We start from the raw sequence: 21,779 nt of genomic DNA, 5'->3' as shown, positions 1-21,779 counted from the left end.
AGCTGTTATATCATTCACAGATTTAAACATTCTAACTATAAAATGTTGAAAAAGATATTACAACACATTTTAATTTTACTTCTTCATGTGTACAGTTTCAATATTTTGTGTAATGTTGAGAATTGTTTTAGCATTTATATAATTCACTTTCTATAGAAGCTATAGGAGGTTATCAGATAATTCCCATTAAATCAGCTAGATCTGCTGCATTCCTAATAAATAGTTCACTACTTGAACCTATGATAATTAGAGGTACATTGGAAATCTTATACCAAAAACAAAAAAAAAAAAAAAACAATCTCACTAGTTTGTATTAATGACTGAATACCTTAACATGATTTATTCATTTTTAGTAGTTATATTTAAAATAGTTTCCACAAACATGAGCAGTATTAAAGCAAGTCAGAAAGAACCATTTGAATTATGTAGACAGCAGCAACACATCTCCTACAGTTGTTTCTGAGTCCTGACTGTGGTTGGAGCTGATGCCAGTGTCCGAGTCTGTGTCATTTGTATACGTGTTAAATGCCCTTTGAGTAAAGGGAGGAGCCTCCCCACTGCTGCTGGCAACCTCAGAATCCTTCCCTCTGTTTTCCTTTGACTGGCAGCCATCTTTGTTGCTAATGTGAAGCAAATTGAGTTCCTTGGCTAGGAGTTCATATTCTTTTGCTTTCATCTGAAGCAGTGAGTCACTGTATTTAATCTCTTTCTGGATGCCACTCAAATGAGAGTGGATTTTCAAACCGGCTTTCATGCTTTTCTCCAGATCACCCTTAACACTTTCTAAATTCGGGCTTTCCAGTTCACTAGCAGCTGCCCCTTCTGCATCTTCACCTATTTCGATGCAAACATTTTTTACCTCCTTTTCTATTTCAGCAGAGAGCTTATCAATGAGCACCCTGTAATATTTCAGTCGTTCTTCCAGCTGTACAATTCCATCCCTTTCACTCAGGTCTTCCAGAATCTGGCTTTCCTCATAGGGCGAGTCCAGCTTTTGCTCGACTTCACTGAAACTGGGCATGAGATACGCATCCTGAACATAATTTTCTCCATCATTTTCTACCCGATCAAGGTGGAACTTAGCTTCACACTTTTCAATTTCCAGATCCAGCTCTTTCATTCTCTGGACTTGCTGGTGAATAGTATGATCCTGGGAGATAATCAGATGAACTAATGTCTCCATATTTTCTCGGTCATGAGAAACTGTGTCCTGCTTAATTTTAGCCAGTTTCCGAAAAGTTTTTCTGACTATTCTTTTTTGTTTGTCTGGTGGCAATGTCTTCATGTAATTTGCTGGGCTGAGCTCCCACAGTTTCTCTGTGTTTTGCACTAATTTTGTCTCAGCTGTCCTCCACAAAGGAACGGGAAGAAAAGCATCAGCTTTAACCAAAACAAATTGCATATTAGGCTGCTCATCTCCCCATGCTTTCCAGAGCTTCAGGATTCTGGTTAGTGGAGGAAGAGCCCTTTCTGAGCCTCTCCACTTCTCTATGATGCAGTAGTCACTGGGCTTCCCCAGCAGAAATCGTTTATCTCCAAATGCCATCTCATGTTCCTCCAGCAGAGCCTGGATGACATCAGCAGAGGTGGTACGTTTAGTTAATCCACAGACAATCTTCTCTTCTTGGCAAACCCAAACCACAATTTCCTTCTCTTCTGAATCCATGTCTTTAGTTGGAGATCTGAAAGAAAAACAAAGTACCTTATATTTCTGTCATCACGTGTGTAAACTCACAAAGACAATCTAACATTAATACCCTTTCTAGATTTTGCACTTAATGAGAGATGCACTTTGAGGTCGTGACTACATAAAACTCAGAAGACTTAATCCCAGAAAAGAAGAACAAGAAGAAGAAAGGGGTGTGGGTTGGCACGGGGGCAGGAAGGAAAAGGGGAAAGGGAGGAGGAGGAAGAACATCACCAACAACTGTGGAAAGTATCTTCATTTTTTTTTAAAATGTCCTAATGGGTCATGGAAAGAGCAAATTATCAAGAAAGACAACTGAAGCTATGTTTATTTGTCTTTAGAAGTTAACCACAATATATCCACAGTCAGATTTGTTAGAGTTAAGGCAGTAATTGGAGAGGAGATAAATAAGAGGAAATAAAATGAACCCACTTTTGCTGAAGACTAAAAACTGAAGAAGGATCACAAAAACAGGAAGGAAGGAGATGATACTAGATGATATTGGATCATAAAATCAAAAACAGTCCAATATTGAAACCAGTGATTCTTTCATTCAGGGAGTGTTTATTATATGCCATTATGTGCCAGACATGTCTGCAGATACTGAATATATAGTAATACACAGAGGACAAGAGCACAGACATGGATATGTAACTAATATAGTATCAGATAGTGGTAAATGCTATGAAGAAAATTGACCAGGATGAAGGGATAGAAAATGTCTTGGAAGAACAAGAGCTCTACTTAGAGAGCTTAGGAGAGACTTCTCTATGGAGGTGACATTTAATTAGGAACATAAAGGAATTTATCAGAAACCTAAGGGAAGAATTCCAGGAAGAGACCACAGAAATAAGTGCATCTAGTTTTAATGGGAAGCCCGAAAAGTAGGACCTTGTGTATATTTTTCATGAATCTGGTTTCTGCTTGTTGAATGAACTATTTAAAAAAAAAGAAAAATAGAGGGAGGAAGGCTAAGTTGGAAGCTTATTGAAGCAGTCTAGGAGAAAGATAATGGTATCTTGGAGCAGAATTTTATCAATGCACATAGTAGGAAGGGGTCAGAGTTGGAACATACATATACATATTGTTTTGATAGTACTTTCTCTTATAAAAACTGGGAGAGGATGCATTAGTCTATTTTCTATTATCACAACAGAATACCTGAGGCAACCTACTTTATAAAAAAAAAAAAACAGAAGAGGTTATTTGGAGGTGTTTTGGAGGTGCAAGGTCTAGATACTGTATCTGTGTCTTGTTGACAGACTCGGAGATGGCACAGAACATCACATGGCAAGAGATGGCAAGCTTGCACATGTATGTGTATTCTCTCTCTCTCTTTTCTTATAAAGCCACTAAAATAAAATCATGGTAACTTGACCACAATGACTTTATTTAATCCTAATTACTTTCCAATGACTCATCTCTGGCATCATGAATGGAATCAGCTCGCATTTTCTTAATACAGTTAGCACATGTCATTGAGATTAACCTACTGCCTGAAGTTTTGGGGGACAAACCATATTCAAGTGACAATGCTGAGGAGAAAAATAGTTTTCTAGAGGGAAAAAGTTTCCTTTAGTAAGAGAGCAAGGAAGTGCCATGATTTCTAAGCCATTCTTATTGGAGAATTTTCAAGATCATATTTCCCATCGTGACTATAAATGAAACTGATTTTGTCTTTCATAATAGTTTTTGCTAAGAAACAAAAGAGATGAAATAAATTACACTCCAATATGATTTATGGTGACATAAAATTTTTTGAGTAGAAACTGTCTTCTTGTAAAAGTTAAGGCAAACTCATTTATTGCTTTATTTATATAATACCCTCAAAGCATATGAACTCCAGGAAGCACACACTGAGGATGATTTTCCTAGTTTCTAGAATTTTTTCACCACTAAGAATTTATAGGGCTTATATTTTAGTAGCAATAGTGACTGATCCTATGTTATCACATTTATTTTATTTTTAAAAAATTTTTTTAAAGCCAGAGAGAGAGAGAGAGAGAGAGAGAGAGAGATAATTTTTTAATATTAATTTTTTAGTTTTCAGCAGACACAACATCTTTGTTTGTATGTGGTGCTGAGGATCAAACCCAGGCCACATGCCAGGCCAGCGCGCTACTGCATGAGCCACATCCCCAGCCCATCACATTTATTTTAAATGAGCTAATTATTACACCTACTCCTGAGGTGAGAAAAATAAAGTGACTACTAAAGGGGGAAGAATAAATCAACAACACCAAGAAATATAAAAGATGAGGTCTAGCTCCTAATGAAGAGCATCCAGGAAAACTTAACCACTTTATAAGTTGTTACTCACAATCCACAGTGAGTTGTTAATGTTCTCTTATACAATGTTTTGCATTCAATGACTCAGAATGTGATGATAATCTATTCTGAAGTAAGTGTGATATTGGGACGATTCTTGTAATTCCTCATTTAATGATTCTTAACAGTAAAAAAAAATGAAGTTAAATTATTTTTTATGTTCTGAAAATAGTAAAATAGTACAAAAACATTACATTAAAATGTTCTAAACAAAATAAACATGTTTTCAAAGGAACTGATACCAACTACTATCTGTATTATGGCTACATTGCATAAATTAGCTCTAAGTAAATCCTCACTTTGATATATTTTAATCATTGTATGCAATATTCAAAATTACTATAAATGTTTTTTTACCATTTGATTAGGCATAAACTTATTTGGATGATTTGAAAAGCAGTACTCAAACTCTGTATTTACTGCATGTTAAATTCAAACTAATTTCATATGAACTTTTCATAAATAATAGTAAAATTAAATTAAAAATCGAGATTAAATATCAACCTTAGATAATGATGCTATTAGCTGTCTTGTTTAAACCAAAGACATCTTTATGCTATTTTTTAGTGCTTAGGGATAAACTCTTTAAAAAAGTCCTATTAAAATATACATCATTGAAGATTTTCACTATCAAATAGAAAGCATTTAAAATATTCTAGGCACTGTTCTCAGTTCTTGTATATATTAAGTTATTTAGTCACCACCATTCTGTATTATAGGTAATAACATTAATCTCATGTTACCTATTAGGAAACTCTGGGGATGTTAGCAACTTGCCTAAGGTCACACAGTAGTACTGGTGAGGATTAAAATTCAATCAAGAAAATAGGTTCCAGGGTCTACAGTCCTAACCAATATACTGTAAAAGCAAAATTATAAATGTAATGATTTATTTATGCACATGGATTTAATTGGAAAAAAAACTATTTTTTAAAAGAACTTTATCACATAAATTGTGACAGCAATGAAAGTGTCCCCTTAAAGTACTCAGCTGGTCAGGGAAGGACTTCTCCCAGTGGCCAGTCATGGAAGAATGTGTCCCTGAATATGTTGCCTTCTGTGCCTTTGAAAAACCATAATATTGTTCCTAAGCTGATTCTGTAATAAACTTTTTCTGAGTGGTCTTGACATCTTCTTTAGTTGAAGAATCTCTCATATATTCAAAAGTCCTTCCTGTTGTCTTCTCAGAGTAGTCTTCGTGTCTTGTTCTTTTCTATGGGAGGGGAGAAGGCCATCAGTTGTGGATCTATAGCTGTGGATGACACATGACTTAAATTCTTAACCCCCTGCACTAGAAATTTGAACCTTCAGCAGCAGTGACCTTTTGAATAGTAGAATAACAATATTTGTATATGTGGCAATTTCCTGGTACTTATTCCAATTAGGATGCTTCTGCTCTGTAAGGACCACATTTCTTTTATATCTTGCCTCCCCAAGAGGCCTGCTAGTTTTCAACTCCGGTAGATAAATAGCACTATGGTCATGATGCACAGTCAAGAAACATGTGATTAATTCCATGTTACATATGAGACAACTGATGCTTTTATTAAAAACCTCACAGTCTCATTGGCTCCAGATCTTTCTTTTTAACGTTTTTAGAAGTCTGTACAGAGTCCTCACATATTCAGGTCAGCTATTACTACATATTTTCTAGAATTTTTACAATGATCATTCAAACCAAATAATTTTCCAAACTTCTGTTATTTGAGGGAAGACATTTAAAAGTAATGACCATTCATTACAGAATTTAGGCAGTGAATCTCCCACAACTAGCATATGCTTCATCATGTCTAGAGTCTATTTTATAGCATGCTTAGGATTTTGAAAACTGTCGTTATTTTATAATATGGCTCTGACTTTCTGTCTATTTACTCAATAAATATTCTCTGAGCACCTCCTCTGTGGCTGGTACTGTCATGGGAAATGTGCACGATACAGACACATACGATTTATGGGACAGTATCTCTGGCATATTGTGGGAAACAGGGATATGGTTGGGAAGGTAACATTTCATTTAATTTCAGCTATAGTGCTAAGTTTCTTGTTATATTAGTGATGCTCTAATGCTAGACTGACAGGCTGGAGGCCTTCAGCATCAATTCATAAAGTAAAAAAAATCAATAAAAATATAAAAAGGAGAGAAAGTCTATATTATTCAAAATTAAGCTGATTTAGAAATAATAAATCACCACTGCTTTAAAGATATAATAGTTTTTATTTGATCACAGCCCCCAAGAAAACCTAATCATCTTGGGTGAGTAAAATAATTTAACATTAGAATTGGGAATAAATAAGATAGACGTTCCTTTCCCAACCTTTGAAAGTGTACTTCTAGTAAATGTAGTGACATCTACATGTAACAAAAGGTTAAAGATACAAACAAACCAGAAAAATTAGTTATTCATGTAATATAATGTAATAAACAGTTCTTATCCAATGGATTCAGATCTATTGCTTGAGACACATACCTTCTGATTTTAATGTAACATATATGAACATCATCCCTGTTTCACAGACGAGAGAACTGAGACAAGGAGTGACTAACAACTTGCCTAAAGTGACACAGTTAGGAAGCAGGAGCATTTCTTCCAGTTCTGGATTTGATGCTGGTCTAGTACTAATCCCTGAAAATATATTAGAATAACCTACCATCTTATAACAATTTCACAATTTATGAACAGATTACATGTCAATGGTTATTTTTAATTAATTAAATATATATTTTTCCTGTAGAATTACTATTTACCCAGCTATAATCAAAGTCCTGGTTTGAACACTTTTTGGTAAAATACAAGTATGCCTTCCTTTAACTGTACCATTCTTCTGTTTGAACATCTAGTCTAAAGCCAAGTATTCAAAGTCCCATGTATCTGAGTCTTTAATAGTGAGGGAACAGGGACAAGGAGATTGATGATAGATGCTGAGGTTACAATGGACAGTGGCTTTGGAAGGGGTCCTCTGTTGATACCCTGGGAAAGAGTAACCAAAAGGTGGACATCTTGTTGGGAGGTTATACAGAAATACAATAGCTATTTCCAAGTATAGGTTAGCTATAAGTTCACTGGTTTTAAAATAAAAGATTACATAGATTAAAGGATTCAAATGTAATACTTCTGTGTTACAGATTAAAAACATTAAAAATTGTATATGTATAAGAATAAAGTGACCATCGTACTCAAATTTAATTCACACCAGTTAAATTTGGAATTTTAGCTTAATTGAATAACTGTTCACTCCTGTGATCTGCAAATAGATATGAAATTTCATATGCCAAAATCCAGTCAGGTCATTGGTTTAAAAGTATAATACTTGCATTCCTAACATTTTATTATCCATGAAGTTTCTTGGATAAACTATATGGCTAGAAAGATTTCAATCAGTTATCTACATGATCACACAGAACAAGATAATTTACCAGATGTCTACGTTAAGCAGGCAAAAGTAACTAATAAATAACAATATTTATTTAAAATATTGCCTTGCATAATGTTAAGTAGTGCATCTTATATTTTGGTTTTAATTAACATACCATAATCAGTAAAATAACAAATTTTACAATGAAATTAATATTTTGAAAATTTGAAAAATATCATAGTTGTGTTTTGAATTAACTGTAACTAGCTTGTTTTTTCAAAAATGGCTAATAACAAAAAATTACACTTGTAGTCATATCTAAACTGATTCCCAGCAACACATAATTATTTCATGCAATTATCTTTTACTATGTTTTGGTAAATGAAAACTGAATTAAAAGTGATTTAAAATGTTATTCAACAGATTTTATTACAGATTCCAAACCCATTATCATAGAGGTATAATTATGTAGCAAAAATTAATGACATTTCTCATGCACATAATATTCTTATATATGTGTTTTAATACTATATTTAATGTGATAATATTAAACATGATTCTCAGAAATATTGTTTTGTAACAGCATATTTTTGTTGAATTTTATTTTAAATTTGTCTATAACCATAATTTTTTGAAATTATTAATATGTATACTGAAGAAAATAAAGATTCATCATTTTAATGAATATACTCTAATTTGTTGACTTCTTTCTCTCCTCAACATTCATGAGATTCATTTGTAAATATTTGCAAAAATAGTGAAAACAACCAAAATTGAAATGTAAATTTTAAATGTCATATTAACCACCATTAACAGACATTTTGAATTAAGTTAATTTTTCTAATCCCATGTACCAGGAACTGTAATACTGCAATGTGCATGTATTTCACTAATATTTCCTTAAAAGACTGCTGCAAATATCAAATAGAAAGAGTAAAAGAGCTTTGTCCATTGTAAAAATATATGGTATAAATATATATGTTTAACCACAATAACAAAATTACCAATATTATTACTTAGAGACAGGTGTTTTTGTATTCTTACTCAGTAGCCTTCTTGAACTCACAACAGTAGTTAACGATACTATTATACCAATATTTTCTAACCTATTCCATAATATTTTCTACCTTTTCAACCAATTTTTCTTTTGCATGTAAACTACCAATGTAACTCTGTATAGACATTTAAAATCATAAATATTTACTTTGTTTTACTTCCCAAAATATTTTGCTTCATAAATGAACCAAGCATGTTTTCCCATCTTTCATTGACTTGTAACTCTCTGATTATGATTATTTGTTCTAATATGCATACCTCCTTGAAAAGAGATGTATATACCTGATTACTCTTCTACCATTTCATTCTTCATGTGTTTTCTTTTTGGAATATCTTTCATAAAATTAAGTGGATATATACACTAAATGAAATCTTAACAACTTCTGTAAGCCCAATTTATGGTGGCTTTTCCATGTTCACTCTGAACTAATAGCATAAAACTGAATATGAGACTTTTTACATTGGTTTTATTATCATCAGGAGTTAAAAAATATTTCCTCCTTTAATAACTAATTTTAAGACTATACAAATCACTGGATGGAGTTAGCTTACAATTAAAAATGCAATGTTGTACAATTAATAGTCTTTCAATATATCATCCATTAAGTTATTAATATGCACAAAGCATTAGGGAATAAATTAACAATGTATATCTTGAAGTTTTTAAGATAAAAGGTATCAAGTTTTCATACTGCAATGCCAAATTGAAAATCTAACAAAATAGGTATTTATAGAAAAGGAATTCTGAATGAAGCCTAAGAAAATGAATATAAATGGATAAAATTCAGTCTTCTTCAGTCAGTTGTCCAGAGGAAAAAGGCATTGAAGTTACAATGCAAGAGAATCAATAAAAGAGCAACATTCCTTTCTTGTATAAGGTAGACATTGAAATTTAACTAAAATTTGAGGTATAAATGCAAGATAACTATTTCATAGTTATCCCATTTTCAAAAGACTAAGAATATTAAAAATAATTAGTTTCCAAAACATACTTCTCAAACTCTGTACTTTTTGTGTTGTTTTTGTCAGGTCCCCTGGTCACAGTAACGGAAAAGCTGACTAAAACATGCATGAGAAAAAAACTAATAATGGATTGCATTTTATAGATATGTATAAAAATATTCAGAACCCTGAATATATTAAAAAAAAAAACTACATTATCTATTCTTTCTTTCCTAAGCCAGCCTGGAAAATGAGATAGCAAATGCTACCATGCATAGGGATGATTCTCAGTGAAACACTTTCATTGTTAGACTCTGTAGAACAAGACTTCATGCTTGAGGACAGGGGATGGAGGTTGGTCAGTTGTAGAGTGCTTGCCTAGCATGCATAAGGCCCTGAGTTTGATCCTTAGTACATGAACATGCCCATATGTACACACACACACACACACACACACACACACTCACACACATACCACACACACACACACACACACACACAGACAGACTTCATGCTTGGAAATCAGAGTTAGAACTTTTACATGTTCACATATTGTGGTGTCTGTGCCAGGAAACTGTGATTGAGGCCTCCATGATTGGAAGAATTAAGTAGTGTGAAGCTTTGGAAGCATATCAGTCCTGGCCAGCTACACAGACAAGTCTGTTCTTCCATTACTATTACTATTACTATTACTATTACTATTACTATTACTATTACTTATTCTTTAAACTGAAGATGCTCTGTCATTCTCTACAAAGAGAGACTTAGCCCTCAAGGAGATATTTGGTAATGTGTAGGCATTTTCAGTTCTCAAGTCAGGCCTACAGGTATTGCTGGCATCTAATGGATAAAGGTCATTAATGTAGACAACCCACTCCATAACTTTTAAGCCTGAGGTGAGGAAGAATTTCTGAAACTTTCATAAACTTCCTGTCTTCTTGTTGTTTTTGTCAGATGCCCTGGTCACTGTAAAGAAAAAGCCGACTAAAACATGCATGAGAGAAAAATTAACAAGTAAAAGGGAAAATTTACAGATCTTAAATAGTTTAACATGAATGTTGATGAAAGCAGACATTTAATAAAATATACAAACTTTTTTTGTTGTTATTTTTCATTAAATAGCCAATTTTTATGGTTGTTACTATTGATCCAGCCCAATTGGACTCAGAGATGGTTCTAAGGAATATTGTTATTTACATTTCATTACTGTAAAAATACATACATCCAGAACAGGGCAATTTTTGTTCTAGAAAAACTCAGTTGACAGGATAGTAAATCTTCCTTCCTCACTAAGAAATAAAAACAGACCCAGAATAGAAGACAGAGACAAACCCACACCAATAGTCATCTTATTCTTGACAAAGTTGCCAAAAACATATATTAAAAAAAGACGGACTTTTAAACAATTGATTCTAGGGAAACTGGTTATCCATATTTAGAAGAATGAGAGGAAGCCCTTATCTCTCTGCATGAAATCCAATTCAAAATGGATCAAAGACCTAGGAATCAAACCAGAAACAATGCAACCTCTACAAGAAAATGTAGGGTGAACACTCCAACATATAGGCACATGCAATGAGTTTCTCAACAGGACACCTAAAGCTCTGAAAATAATGCCAAGAGTTAATAAATGGGATGGCATCAAATTAAAAGGCTTCTGCACTGCACAGGAAACAAATGTGTGAAGCGAGAACTCATAGAATGGGCAAAGGAACTAAACAGACGCTTCTTGAAATAAAAAAATACAAATGGCCAAGAAATATATGAAAATTGTTCAACATCATTAGCAATTAGGGAAATGCAACTCAAAACTACACTGAGTTTTCACCTCATTCTAGTCAGAATGGCAATCATCAAGAACACAAATAATAATAAATACTGAAGAGAATATGGGGGAAAGAAGAAACACTTTCACACTGTTGGTGGGATTATAAATTAGCACGACCACTGTGGAAATCAGTAAGAGGTTCCTTAAGAAACTAAGAATAAAACCACCATATGACCCAATTATACCACTCCTTGGTATTTGTCCTAAAGGGACAGAAGGATAGAAGGGACAAGAATTAAAATAATTAAAGAATTAATTTTTTATTGGTTCTTTTTAGTTATGCATAGCATTAGGATTCATTTTGACTAAATTATAAAAGCACAAAATATAATTTGTTCCAATTCAGTCCTCAGAACTTCCCCTTTTCCTCCTCTCCTTCCTGTTTCCTTTTCTCTCCTAAAGAACTAAATTTAATTAAAGAATTAAAATCATCATACCATAGTAATAAATGCATACCTATGTTCATAGCATCAGAATTCATAATAGTCAAACTATGGAACCAGCCTATGTATCCGTCAGTGGATGAATGAATAAAGAAAATTTGGGTTACATACACAATGGAGTTTTATTTAGCCATGAAGAAAACTGAAATTATGTCATTGGCAGGAAAAATGGAAGGAACTTGAGAACATTATGTTGAGCAAAACAAGCCAAAGTCAGAAGGTCAAGGGTCATGGGTTTTATCCCATATGTGGAAACTAGAGAGAAAAAAGGAAAAGAAATGTGGGTAGGAGGAATTCCACGAAAATTAAAGGAAGATCAGTAGAGTAGAAGAAAAGGATTATGGGTAACAGGAGGGAAAGGAAAGGGTAAATTCTGGGGAATGACACTGGCCAAATTATATTGTGATGTTTTGTGCATATATGAATGTATGTACAAACAAATCCCACCATTATGTACAAATATAATGCACCAACAAAAAATATGAGAAATATTAAAATTAAAAAATGTTAAAAAATAGATTGGGTGAAAAGACATGTGGATGATATTGTGTGATGGGAATGGACAAAGACACTAGTGAAATGCCAGGGTGGTGGTGTGAGTTGGATATTAGCAGAATGAATTATCATTGCATTTTTCTCTTACTCCTTCCTTGTTATCCATTCTGCTGTGGGTAGAAGGGACAAGAAAAGACTGGAGTTAAGAAGGCAGATTTCTAGGCACTCAGTATTTAAGGAAAGACAATACCTACAAGTTTTAGAGAACAGAAGAGAAATCCCAGAGACAACTGTGAGTAATAATAGAGAAATTAAAAATCTTCTCTCATTTATTCATTGCTGGGTGAGTTGTACACATGAACAACAGGACAGCTTTGTGATACACTTAGCAGTAAAACTACACAGAATATCACATTACCCTGCTTTGGTTGTTCAGAAGACAATCTGGAATCTAATACCATCTTAAAACCATTATGATTCACATGAACTGGGAAACAATTTTGTACACCTTCCCCCTCCTCCCCCCAAAATCTGGTGATTTGTGTCTTCTGATTGATAAAAGCAGAAGGTTACTAATAATCTACATTTTGTCAGCCTCTGATTAAGGTAATATAGTGTCACAGAATGGTTTTATCCTTGCATTAGAATATAAATAAATGCATTTCACAGCAAAGTCTCATCTCATAAGGAAATGAGAATTGCATTCCCAGTATGTTCTTAACTTATAATAAATTTCTTTAAAATTTTGAACTCAAGGATCAAAAGTGTGTTGTATATATACACATGGAGTTTTATTCAACCAGAGAAAAAAATAAAATTATGTGATTGGCATGAAAATAGATGGAACTTGAGAGTATTATATAAGCAAAATAAGCCAGACTCAAGACAGTCAAGGGTCAGTTTTTCTTTCATGTGAAAGCTAAAGTGAAAAAAAAAAGGGGGGACAAAATGGGAGAGTGACATGCAAATAGAAGGGAGACCAGAAACATAAATGATGGAGACCAGGAGAGAAAGGAGGCAAGAAAAATGAGAGGGGCTGGAGTTTGGTTCAGTGGTAGAGCACTTGCTGAGCATGTGTGAGGCACTGGGTTTGATTCTCAGCACCTCATATAAATAAGTTAATTAAATAAAGGTCCATCAACAACTAAACAAAATTTTTTTAAAAATTTAAAAAATAAAAAGAAGAGGTGCTAAGGCACCAAATTATGTTATATGTGTATATAAATATTACAATGAATCTCACTATTATGTAAAATATTAATGTACCAATTAAAAGTAAATTTAAAATTTTTGTCTCAATCTCATGTACTCCTTAGAAGATATAAGTTTATTTTACCATGTTATTACTATACAATTTGAAGTCTTAGCAAGGAACTAAAACAGAATTAGTACAACCTGAAGTCATTTATCAGTATCCATAGAGCTTGATTTCAAGACCCGTCCTTACAAGGAACCAAAATCTAAGGATGTCCAGGTTACCTATACACATCTTCCCATATAATTTGAATCATTTCTAGACCACTGGTAATATCTAATAAAATGCAACCATGTAAATGTCTGTTATGGTGTCTTGTTTGGAGAATAATGACATAAGACATAAGACATTTGTACATGTCAGTACAAATGCAAATCTTTTTCTGGTATTTTCAATTTATAGTTGACACCAGAAATGGGGAAACCTCACATGGAGAATTGAATGCATATTATTCATCTATGTGTTCTAATATTCTGATAAATGCAATGCAAAATAATTTTAATGACAAAAATAAAAAATTAAGGAATAATCTGATATAACAGGAAAAAGATTTTAAAGACTCAGAGCACTCATATTTTTTAAGAAGAATATAAATGACTATGACAGTTATGAAAACCCTTCCAAGACAGTCCCTTCTTCAAAATATCTCTCCAAAACAAATCACAAAGTCTCATGATGAATGAGGACAAGCTGACTGACCCCTTTAACACTTCACTGTACATAGAGATAATTTTAAAAACATGTCAGCAAATAATGTTTAGAATTTACTCCACAATGCCAGATTCAAAATGATAATATGAAGGAGAGCCATACAATAATAGACAAGGTCTGACTTCAGTGTATTTATTTCAGGCTCAAATGTGGTGATACTTTGTAGAAATTCACATTGCTTTAAGTAAATAATCTAATAAATTAAAGAGAATAGATGAGTTTGAGAAAAGAACAAGTTCACTAAATTATTTTTAAGCTCTATGCCTGAGGTTGTACAGTGGTATTGTAATTTACAAACCTAGCTGTATTTTAATTATGAAGTTTCAAGTGTTTAGGATGCCATAAATAATCAGTTATGATGCTGAAGAGTTAAATGAAATGTCACAGTTATTTTCAAACTGAAATACCAGATTTCTAAATTTGATAGTACATTTTTCTAAGAATCATAGTCTATAAAAATGCAATTACAATTAATCTAATAAACTAATTATAATTTCATTATTATTATATAAGAAATCAGTATATAATTGTGTAGAACATGACCAACTGGCTTCCCAATAAAAGGAAAGGATGATTTAAAAATAAACAAATTTAGAAATGAAATTGGTAAAGATTTATACTTAAATCTTTCATTTTTTAAAGAAAGTTTGTACATAAGTCAAAGTAATGGATATAAGTTAGTTTAACTCCAAATAAACTGTCCGTTTTTAATTATAGCATATGTATGAATTATTATAATTTGTTTCAATATTCAATTTTAATGGAACTTTAGTTTCACAAAATGTGCTTGAATACTCAGGATAAAAAAAAAGAAGGTTAAAAAAAAGATCTTGATATCCAGGGCATTTTTCTGTAGCTGGGAAGGGAAAAATAAGATGTTTAGAGAAAGAGATTTTAAAAGCTCAAGACTATGTTAAACACTGTAAGTAATGAGATACACTCTGAACAAATGTGTTATAAAAGATATGAAAAGATAAATAATAAATTGTATTAAATAAATAATCAAAAGACATAGAAGTTGACACAAATGGAACCACCATTTGACCCAGCTATCCCACTCCCAGGTTTATACCCAAAAGACTTAGAAACAGCATACTACAGGGACAGAGCCACATCAATGTTTATAGCAATACAATTGATAAGAGCTAAATAGTGGAACCAACCTAGATGCCCTTCAGTAGATGAATGGATAGGGAAAATTTGGTATATGTACACAATAGAACATAACTCAGCATTAAAAAAGAATAAAATCATGACATTTGCAGGTAAATGGATGGAGTTGGAGAATATAATTCTAAGTGAAGTAAGCCAAACCCAAAGAACCAAAGGCCCAATGCTTTCCTTGATATGAGGATGCTGACTCACGATGGCCATGAGGGGAGCATGGGAGGAATGGAGGAACTTTAGATAGGGCAAAGGGAAAGGAGGGGAAGGGAGGAGGCAAGATGGTAGGAATAATGGTGGAATGAGTTAGACATCATTACCCTAAGTACCTGTATGAAGACATGAATGGTGTGAAAATACTTTGTGTACAACCAGTAACTTGAAAAATTGTGCTCTATATGTGTAGTTGGAAATGAATTGCATTCAGCCATCATGTATAACAAATTAGAATAAATAAATAATAAAGAAAAGATAAGACGTTGTCTCAAAGCCCAACAGCTTTTTGTAGAAAGTCAGTCTGAGAGGTTCAAAGGATTTGACATGGAAGAAAGATGCTGGATTTGAACCATGTTTGTGAGGCAGACCTATTGAACTTGTGGGTTAATGTGCTTATTGTAGGCTTGGTAGTTGAGTAACAGGACCTAATAGTAACATGATGAGAGAAAAGAGCAGTGGAGGACAGATGAAAGGATATACTGAACAATAATAGCTCAAATTTTTTACATGCCCATTACATTGCCTGCCATTGTTGTATGTTTTTTCTACACATAAACTCAATCTTCATCACAATCCTATCTAATAGGTTCCTATTGTCAATCCTTTATACAGATTAGGAAAAATAAGCATAAGAGATTAAATTAAGTTTGGATAAATGAGTTAAACTGAACCAGACCATTGACGAATTCTCTATTAAGTCTATTATATATATTTCCTCTGCAAACAAAATAAATCCAAGTCAAGCATATGAGCTTTTTGGGAAAAAAAAAGACTGTGGCATCATAAGAAAAACTTAAAGCAATACATATCATCTACTTTGATATATTATAAATCCATGCAGATCAACTGTCAATGTAATATTGAAAGATTGGCTTTCTTGGCAATCAGGAGGCTCCTTCATTCATGGGATTCTGGTTTATTGAGTTTTTTTTTACTTCTTTAAGAAGTACCTATAAAATTACTTAGCAGTTTAATTTACTGTGAAACTAAAAAGATATGTAATGTACTTCAGATGGACTTTAACTACAGGGTTGGCAAACTATATGGACCTTTAATCATATCCAGCCCACAGTCTGTAAAGCTGAGCATTAAAAAAAATCTTACTCATTCTTAATGATACTTAATGTTAATCATAAAATTAATAAAACATGATTTTGGACAAGAAAATTCAAAGTAACTTATTTATCATAGCACCTAGTGAAATACTTATTTCCTTAATACTTTTTTTCATATACATGATGTTTTTATATCACAATATTAGTAATACCAACATTTAGTAGGTATTCTCTATGTCCTTTGCCTATTATAATTGATTTTCATGTTCTTTGTTCATTTAATCCTCATCACCCAAAATGAAGGATGTACTACAATTTTGTTATTTTATAGATCATTTCACACTTACTAATTTTATTTAAAATTTAAAGTATTAACTCTTTCCCCATGATATAAATGATTATTTACCATATCCTATTCAAGTATTAACTCTTCCCCATTATATAAATGATTATTTACCATATCATTTCTGCTATATAGACTGATTGTCATTTATTTTAAAATCATTTGAGGAAGATACTTATATTTGTAGGCTTCAGCTTTCTCATCTAAATAACACACAATTCACAGGACTATAATAAATATCAAATGAGATAATATACATGAAGGTCTTGTGTCAGTGATTCATACACAATTAGCACTCAGTAATTGCTAGTTCCTTTTCTGCTCCGGAAAGATGAAGACAAAGAAGTTCGTAGGCGGAGGAGAGAATGAGGAGAAAGAGGAGAAGGTGAATACGAAAAAGAGAAGAAGAAGGGAGAAAGGAGAGGGAGGAAGAAGGGAGGCGGGGATGGAGAAGGGGAAGGAGATGGAGAAGACCTTGTGGTTAAATAATATTTGTGAATACACCAGTAGCACGTTGTCTAGACATCTGAACACACAAAGCTAGTTTTGGAAACTAAATATTGGAAGACATAACTTGTTCAATCTGTTTTCCAGTTTTATTTAGACTAGTCAACTGCTATAAGTTTGTGAAAAATCAGTATTTTTTTCATTCAGATAAACTTAGAAAACATCTGGTTAAAAAGGGGTTAGCACACTATGGGCCTTTGATCCCATCCAGCCCATAGGCTGGCTTTGTATGGTCTAAGATCTAAGAATGTTGTTTTTGTTTTACATTTTTAAATGTTTTAAGATCAGTAGAAGAATATTTTATGACTTTCGAAGATCATATGATTAAATGTTAGTGTTCATAAAGTTTTATTGAAACAAAGTCATGAGCATTCATTTATGTACTGTCTGGTTATTTTTACTCTTCAAAGAAAATGTTGGGGAGTTGACAATGAGATCTTATGGCTCACAAATCCTAAAATATTTATCATCCAACTCTTCAGAAAAATGTTTGCCTATTTGTGAGTAAGCACAGTGAAATCCTTTACTTATTCTGAGAGCATTTAATATGCCAATGTTATCCTATCAAACTCCAAAATGATGAACAAGGACTCTAGTGTAGAATATTTCCTAGACTTATTTGACCTTCCTGGCACATTTCAGAAAATTCGTGGTCTGTGTATAATGTTTTCAACACACGAATTCAGTTATGTTTTTTACTATGTGAAATGAAATATGCCATGATTTTCTTCTTAATCCACTCTAGTAAGAAAATAATATTTCTCTTATATAAACAAAGTATTGAAAGGGTAAAGTTTCTAAGCTGGAAAGCTTGAATGTAAAAGATCAGGTATTATTAAGTTCCTCTGTTACACCCAGATTCCTGAGATAGTTAAAACAACGCCCTACTGGCCATTTAGACTAGGGCCCTGTGCAGTTCGTCACAGGGCCCGAACCAATCAGTTTGAATGTGTAGCCCGCTTACGAATGACCAATCACCCCCGCCTGACCTGTTCCCGCCAATGAATGTGCCAATCACGTCTCAGAGTTGTTGTTCAATTTCCCCGCGCCTCATGATGATTTGTTCTGATGTATGCAAAGCCCACTGCCCTCCCCAAAAAGTGTACTTAAGCTCTGCTTGACCTTTGCTCTGGGCCCCGGGCTGCTCTCCCTTCTTGAGTGAGCACGGGCCCCAGCGCACTGGAATGGATCCCCAATAAATCCCCTTTTGCCAATTGCATGGAGTAAGTCTCTTGTGTGGTCTCCCCCTCCGACGCTCTGCCGGACCCCTCTTATAGTATGACTATATAGAGGTCTCTAAAAATATGCTGATGAATTCTTCTACCAAAACCATCACAATCTTTAAAAAGACACACATTGATTGATAGTTCAGAAGAGTGTTCTGAATCTTTTTTAAGCTTGGTACCATCTATTTTTATTAGGTCGAAGGCATCAATGTTCCTTACTTGTTCCCAACCTTTAAAAGGGGCACTGACCACTTAATTCTATTTTAAGTGTGTTTCACAGTTTTCTGTACTTAAAAAAAAAAAATGACCATCACGATCACCTCAGGAAAATTGAAGTCATTATAAGTAAAGCAAATATGCTATCCATGAATTAGATGTAGAAATGTTAGCCTGGCACAGTGGCACACACCTATAATCCCAGCTGCTCAGGAGGCTGAGGCAGGAGGATAGCAAGTTCAAAGCCAGCCTCAGCAACTTAGCAAGGCCCCAAGCAACTTAGCAAAACCCCTCTCTCAAATCATAGAAAGAGCTGGAGATATGACTAAGTGGGTTAAGCATCCCTGGGTTAAATCCCCAGAAAAACAACAACAAAAAAAAGGTAGCAATGTTAAGTAACAATTTTGATTGGCCATTTTTTAAAAAAATTAGTTGTAAACATACACAATACCTTTATTTTTCTTATTTTTATGTGGTCCTGAGGATCCAACCCAGTGCTTCACATGTGTGAGGCATGCGCTTTGGCACTGAGCTAAAACCCCAGCTCTTGATTCCTTTTTTTTTTTTAATGCACACACACATACAGAATAAAATTTAATTAAGATCAGAGTTAATAAAGCAGACAAATAACATGGAAGTTCTGACACACAAACTAAGTCCATTTGATTTGACTCACAGTGCAGCAAATGCTCTCAACAGCAACATTTCTCGGATCACAGCAGTGCCAGTCTTAAGAAGAGGTAAACACAGAACCTTCACCCATTAATAATACAGATCTTTCTCTAGGTCACTAAGAAAATTCAAATCATCATTTTGATAGGTGAAGCATGAAAAGTAGTGCTAACAAATAGTTTTCTTCAAATACATACCCTTAATATTTTTCTTAAAGTATTTCCAAAATTGTTGCCCTTCAGAAAATCAATTTTTCTATGGAAAAAAAAATGGAACAGTAAAAAAAATTGATAAATAAGATGGTAAAAAATTATCCTGAAAATTAAAATTTGATGTGTGTGTGTGTGTTTGCCAGTTTCATGCTCTAGTAATGCCAGTCTAATTTTTTTAGGAAGTAAAAGCGTAAACCAGTCAAGCAGGATAAGAACAGCCCCAGACATTCCACAACCACAGAGTAGCTAAAGCACATAACTCCCATAAGCAGAGGAAGGGAAGGGAATGTGTAAAGAATGTGCATTAGAGACTCCTGGAGGTTAAGTAAACAAACTCTGGTTCAAATTCCGGAAATTGATTATAATCAAAATGTAAATATTTAACATGTAGTATTTACCAAATTGAATGCTGAGAAACTAATCTCATTGGAAATTCTACTGTTTACTTCTAAGTATTACCTGTGCCTATACCTGGCAAGTATGTAAAGTTTCCTTACTCATTTATGTTTTGTAGAGAGATATTTCATAAAACAAAGCATATCTATTAAAATAAATGTTATCATTAAATATTTCATTTAATGATAGCTATAGTTATTTCAACTATTAGCATTAGTTTTCCTTTGGACAGCCAAAACCATAATTGGTTTGCTTTCATAGTTGAAGATATTTCCTAATGACAGTGATTTTAAGCTTGTATCTGCCTGCAGCCACCTGCTCTTCACTTTTTAAATGAGCTCTGAGATTACAGGCATCTTTGAATAACACTGAAATAAACAGGAATTTGAATTATCCAGGAGAGCTGAGGGTGAGCTCCTTTATCCACGCTTTTCATTTTCTGAACACACTCTGTAAGGAACTGCAATACTTCTGGTTGGAAACTTCATCTAAAATAATCGGCCTTTCACATTAATCACAAATAAATATCCTAAAGAGTACTGCAAATTAATAATTGAGAGAATCAGAGTATGCCAGGACTTGTCATATCATTTTGTTAAGAAAAAGGAGAGATACTTGAAAACATTATACATAAGGAACACCAGGCACCTATATCAAAAGTATTGCATGTCCATTTTTCTTCCCTAGGTTTTAAACTCTTTAATATGATCTGAATCTTTCTGTCTCCGCTTCCTCTAGGACTTTGCTTCACAATTTATCCTTCCTTAAATTCCTTTTTATTTCCTACCTTTTGCTTTGAACCTTTAGCTTAACCACAAGTTCCCCTAAACATCTTTCCTTCACAAATTTAAATAGCAATCCATAGTCCTTGTCTCTTGTTGAACACTTTCTAGGGGCTCTTCAATCCATCACAAAGTGACCATTACCCAGCTTAACTCAAGGAGATACCTCACTTACAGTTATCAGGAACCTTCTAACCGCCAAACTCAACAGTCATTTTCAGAACTGATCTGACCTGATTTCTTTGTTACATGATGTGTTGTGACCCCTTCTTCCCATTCTTGTGGCCCTCTGATCCTTGTCTGAGAAAAGGTCACTCTTCTGCAATTCTTCCTTTACTTTACCATCTTCCTCTCCAGTTCCCAGATGGAACTTTCTTCATCCACATATTCAACAGGTTAAGTGTCATTCAAGACAAAATTCACGTGGCCATCAATTCTTTGTAGTTCCTCCCATCAAAAAAAAAAAAAAAAAGAGTCTATTTTTTTCACCACTTTATTAGAATTTGAGATTTTGATGACCAAAAGAATGTGGCAAAAGCAATGTTGTACAAATTCTGAAGCCCAAATTTCAAAAAAGTATAGCTTCTGCTTTCTCCCTTTGGGATCCTGTCCTGAGACTGCTGCTTGAAGAAAAAGCCTGCCATGAATGATCAGAGAGAGAGAGAGAGAGAGAGAGAGAGAGAGAGAGAGAGAGAGAGAGAGAGAGAAAGGAGATCTCAACTCCTCAGTTTTTCTACCCCCAACCAGCTGCTCCTGAGAGAGCCCAGGAAACCAGCAGAAAAACCACCCCTGCCAACCCACAGAGTCATGGAAAATATTGTTAATGCTTTAGGCAACTAAGTTTGGAGGTCTTTTTCCATGCTCAGAGTAGTAATGGATGCAGCTGCCATC

At 33.7% G+C, this 21,779-nt stretch overlaps 1 protein-coding gene across 1 annotated transcript in view; it reads right to left on the bottom strand.

Annotated features, from left to right (window-relative positions):
• Positions 1-421: 421 nt before the first annotated feature.
• Positions 422-21,779, bottom strand: part of Rassf9 (Ras association domain family member 9) — a 34,256-nt gene continuing 12,898 nt past the window's right edge. Inside the window, exon 2 of the mRNA XM_026391423.2 lies at positions 422-1,682. Coding sequence (XP_026247208.1) covers positions 422-1,682 — 1,261 coding nt within the window. The remainder of the gene's footprint in view (positions 1,683-21,779) is intronic.

This window comes from Urocitellus parryii, chromosome 5 (genome assembly GCF_045843805.1).
Source record: "Urocitellus parryii isolate mUroPar1 chromosome 5, mUroPar1.hap1, whole genome shotgun sequence".
In the NCBI taxonomy this organism is placed as follows: domain Eukaryota; kingdom Metazoa; phylum Chordata; class Mammalia; order Rodentia; family Sciuridae; genus Urocitellus; species Urocitellus parryii.
The sequence above is the reverse complement of the archived record's forward strand: the minus strand, read 5'-3'. Positions and strand labels throughout refer to the sequence as shown.